At 46.4% G+C, this 4,481-nt stretch overlaps 1 protein-coding gene across 1 annotated transcript; it reads left to right on the forward strand.

Annotated features, from left to right (window-relative positions):
• The first annotated feature begins 3,104 nt into the window (after positions 1-3,104).
• Positions 3,105-3,653, forward strand: LOC116895749 (endogenous retrovirus group K member 7 Pro protein-like). Its single transcript, XM_032896918.1, has one exon. The coding sequence runs from the start codon at positions 3,105-3,107 to the stop codon at positions 3,651-3,653; it is 549 nt and encodes a 182-aa protein (XP_032752809.1).
• The last annotated feature ends 828 nt before the right edge of the window (positions 3,654-4,481 follow it).

Genomic DNA, 4,481 nt, shown 5'->3' on the forward strand with positions numbered 1-4,481 from the left:
CAAGGAGGACTGAAGCATCCACACTTTGGTCGTCCTTCTTCTTGAACTTCATGTGGTCTGTGGATTGTATCTTGGGTAATTCCAGCTTTTGGGCTAATATCCACTTATCAGTGAGTGCATATCATGTGTGTTTTTGTGATTGGATTACCTCACTCAGGATGATATTTTCTAATTTCATCGATTTACCTATGAATCTCATGAAGTCATTGTTTTTAATAGTTGAGTAACAATTTTAAATATTAGGTGGGTGTAGGGAGCGGCGCAGCAGCTGTATGATAATGAGGTGAATCTGCCGCCCTCCTAACAACAGTACTGAGCATGCGTGGGGTTTTGCACCTGGCGTCAGTCTGGCTGGGGCGTTACTATGTTAATGGAGGTTCATGCAGGTTCATGCCGCGCCAATCTCTGGAGGACAAGTAGCTGGGATGGCAGTGGGGTGACTCGTGCCCCTAACCAATCCCTGAAAGGATATTAGCATGCTGTAGTGTATAAAAGGAGAGCGGCTTTGCCGTCTGGGGTAATACTGAGAGCGTAATACTGAGAGCGGTAATACTGAGAGCTGTAATACTGAGAGCTGTAACACTTGGAGCTGTAACACTTAGGGCTGGCTGCCGCTGCCTCCCTGTATCAACAAAGAAGGTGTCCTGCAGTAAAGGCTGTTGAGAAGAATCCAACCGTGTTGCGTCTTCCTTGCCGGACGAGGTGGGCGCGACAAAGTGGTGGCCCGTACGGGGACGAGGACATCCTCGTGGATCTCAGAACTCTTCAACCTTCAGGACGAGCGACGTCGGAAAAGTTCCCGGTAAGGGACGATAAAGTTCTCTGGAGGTGAGCAGAGACGATGGGAGCCTAGGGTTAGAGGCTGAAAGGTCTGCGGTCTGCAGCAATGTTTCAAGTTGATCCTTTGTGGGCAGGATTTATAATTTTGTTTTTTTCGTCTTTGTGTTGTGGGTTTGCTTTCTTTTTGAATTGCCACCTTCCCGGACGGGAGTGCACTTGCTCGGAGTAGCCAACAGGTGCCAGGCTACGGAGTTGGGTATAAACAAACAGGCCAGCTTGCTAAAACCTCTTGTAAATAAGTTCATTGAGTATGGAAGCTCACATTCCAGCCCACTCCTGACAGCTCTCCAGGAGCCCTTAATCGGGCGAAGCTCAAAGTTGAAAGGAAAATCTTGTCAAGTTTTCTTGATGAATGCGATCGTTGTGCTCCGTGGTTTATAGTATCAGGATCTCTTACCTTACGAGCATGGGACAAATTGGGAAGGATCTAGATAAAGAAGCCACAGAGGGCAAGCTTAGACCCGGATCAAAGCCTCTTTGGCGAATGGTCCGTGCTTGTTTAGAGGATAAGCGATGTGAGGAAGTCATTAGAACAGGTCAGAGAATCCTTGCAGAGCATCAAGAAAGTATGTCAGAGGGAGAAAAGGTCCAAAAGAAAGAAAGGAAAAGAAAAGGAGACAAAAGGAACAGAGAGAAGGCAGAGATAAAAAAAGAAGATAATCAGGACCAGGAAATAGATAAGATATATCCCTCCTTAAAAGCCTTGACTTTAGAAATGTCAGATGAGTCAGAGCTTAGTGAGGATGATGAGGCTGATCTTGAGGAAGAGGCTGCTCAGTATGAGGGGGAGAGATGTGATCCGGACTGGCCACACGTTAACGCCACATGGCAAGGAGGCGGACAATTAGTCAAAAAAACAGTTATACCAACCGCACCTCCGTATAACCCTCAACATAAAAGTATGGCGAGGCCTGCAAAAGGTACTTCCTTTTGCCCAGAGGTATGGAGAGAAATGGGATTAGGTTTCCCGGTATTTTTGGACGCCAATGGGCAACGATATCATGAACCTGTTGACTTTAAGACTATAAAGGAATTGGCAGAATCGGTTAGAACTTATGGGGTCAGTGCAGCTTTTGTTGTGGCTCAAGTTGAGGCTCTTGCTAGGTATTGCCTCACCCCTGGGGATTGGGGGAGTCTGGCTAAGGCCTGCCTCTCCTCAGGTCAATACTTGGATTGGAAATCTTATCTTTTTGAACATGCTAATGCTCAGGCCGCCATTAATCTGGCCTCAGGAGCAGACCCTCAGAGACATTGGGATGCTGACATGCTATTGGGTCTAGGGAGATTCGCTCTGGACCAGACCGGTTATCCAGAGCAAGTTTATAGCCAAATTAATGGAATAGCCATCAAGGCATGGAAAGCACTGCCTAATAGGGGCGCAGTCTCCGGGAACCTTACCAAGGTTCTTCAAGGGCCCACAGAGCCGTTTTCAGACTTTGTGGCCCGCATGGTAGAGGCCGCTACCAAGATCTTCGGAGACCCTGATGCAGCCATGCCGCTCATTAAACAGCTGGTATATGAGCAATGTACAAAAGAATGTAGGACTGCCATAACACCGTACAAACATAAAGGTTTAGAGATTTGGATGAAAGTCTGCAGGGAACTGGGAGGACCATTGACTAATGCTGGTCTAGCAGCAGCTGTGGTGCAATTAGGGAAAACCGCTACCACGGATACCTGTTTCCAATGTGGCCGTAAAGGGCATTATCGAAAACAGTGCCCTGAAAGGAGTAGGGGGAAAGTTAGCAATAGACCCAAGCAGCCTGGACTATGTCCACGGTGTAAGAAGGGAAACCACTGGGCAAGTGAGTGTCGATCTGTGAAAGACCTGGATGGCCGACCCCTAGTGACAGGATATGGTGGTGCACAGCCAAAAAACGGACAGCGGGGCCCACGTCCCCAGGGCCCTCAAATATATGGGGCTCTGCAGGGCGACAGACAGGGACAGGACGATCAGAGGCCTTGGCCTTTCCTTCGCCACCGAAGGACCGAGGAGAGCGTTAAAGGCTCCGAGGACTGGACCTCCACTCCACCACCAGACTGCACTGACTCCCCAAATGGGAGTGCAGCTTGTAGATACGGATTTTAGAGGACCCCTCCCTAAAGATACAGTTGGGCTATTGTTGGGATGCTCTTCCTCTGCCCTGGAAGGTTTGCAGATTGTACCCGGAGTAATTGATCCTGATTATCTAGGTACAGTAAAAGTGCTGGTAGCCTCCCCCCAGGGAGTCACTGCCATTTCCCCTGGAGACAGAATCGCTCAAATGCTGTTTCTGCCCAGCTTACATAAGCGCTTTCCTGCTGAAAATAGTAGAGGGGATAGGGGCTTGGGATCTACAGGTTCCCGATTTGCCTTTATCTCATTGGAACTGGGTGATCGTCCAATGTTAACATTGACTGTGGAGGGACGTTCATTCCTTGGTCTATTGGATACTGGAGCAGATCGTAGTATCATCTCTGCTCATGACTGGCCACCCAGATGGCCTACACAAACATCATCTCAGGCCCTGCGTGGTCTAGGGTACGAAATGGCTCCTTTAATGAGCTCCAAAGAATTGACATGGAGAGACACAGAAGGAAGATCAGGAAAGATTACTCCCTATGTTATAGACATACCAGTAACGCTGTGGGGTAGAGATGTTTTGGTAGAGCTGAACATGATACTGACAAATGATTATTCCCCACAAGTCCAAGATATGATGGAAAAAATGGGCTACGTGCCTAGAAAGGGTCTGGGAAAGAACTTACAAGGACGAGTTGACCTAGTATGGTCAAAACAGAAACATGACAGAACGGGTCTGGGTTTTTCCTAGGGGCCATTGAGGGGGGAATACCCATTACATGGAAAACAGAGGAGCCTTTATGGGTTCCTCAATGGCCTCTATCCTCTGAAAAATTAATTGCTGCTGTCGAATTAGTATCCGAACAATTACAATTAGGACATATTCAACCATCCAGATCACCTTGGAATACGCCCATATTTGTTATTAAGAAAAAGTCAGGAAAATGGCGGTTATTACATGATCTAAGAGCTATAAATTCTCAAATGCAAATAATGGGTCCCATACAGAAAGGTATACCATTACTCTCCAGCATTCCTGCTGAATGGCCTATTATTATTATTGATATAAAAGATTGCTTTTTCTCTATCCCTCTTGCTCCGCAAGATAGCGTGCGATTTGCATTCACTTTGCCATCTATAAATAATGAGGAACCTGATAAGCGCTATCAGTGGGTGGTCTTGCCTCAAGGCATGGCAAATAGTCCTACTATGTGTCAACTTTATGTAGGACAGGCCCTACAGCCTGTACGTGACCAATTCCCAAAGTTAAGGATGATTCATTTCATGGATGATATCTTGCTTTCTGCTAGGGATCATGGCACCCTAGAAGTAGCTTATGCGAAAGTGGTTAAGGCGCTTGAAAGCAATCAATTGTTCATAGCACCTGAAAAAGTTCAAATGGGCCAAATGGGAGAATATTTAGGAACAAAAATCACTCCTCATAATATTTCTCCTCAAAAAATCGAATTACGAAAAGACCATTTAAAAACATTAAATGACTTTCAAAAATTACTAGGAAGCATAAATTGGATTCGACCCTATATTAAAATGCCTAATGTAGATTTACAACCACTTTATG

The sequence above is a fragment of the Rattus rattus genome, chromosome 3, assembly GCF_011064425.1.
Source record: "Rattus rattus isolate New Zealand chromosome 3, Rrattus_CSIRO_v1, whole genome shotgun sequence".
NCBI lineage: Eukaryota > Metazoa > Chordata > Mammalia > Rodentia > Muridae > Rattus > Rattus rattus.

Excerpts from the sequence above, each read along its gene's own strand:
- LOC116895749 (XM_032896918.1), top strand. The coding sequence starts at position 3,105 with ATGCTGTTTCTGCCCAGCTTACATAAGCGCTTTCCTGCTGAAAATAGT.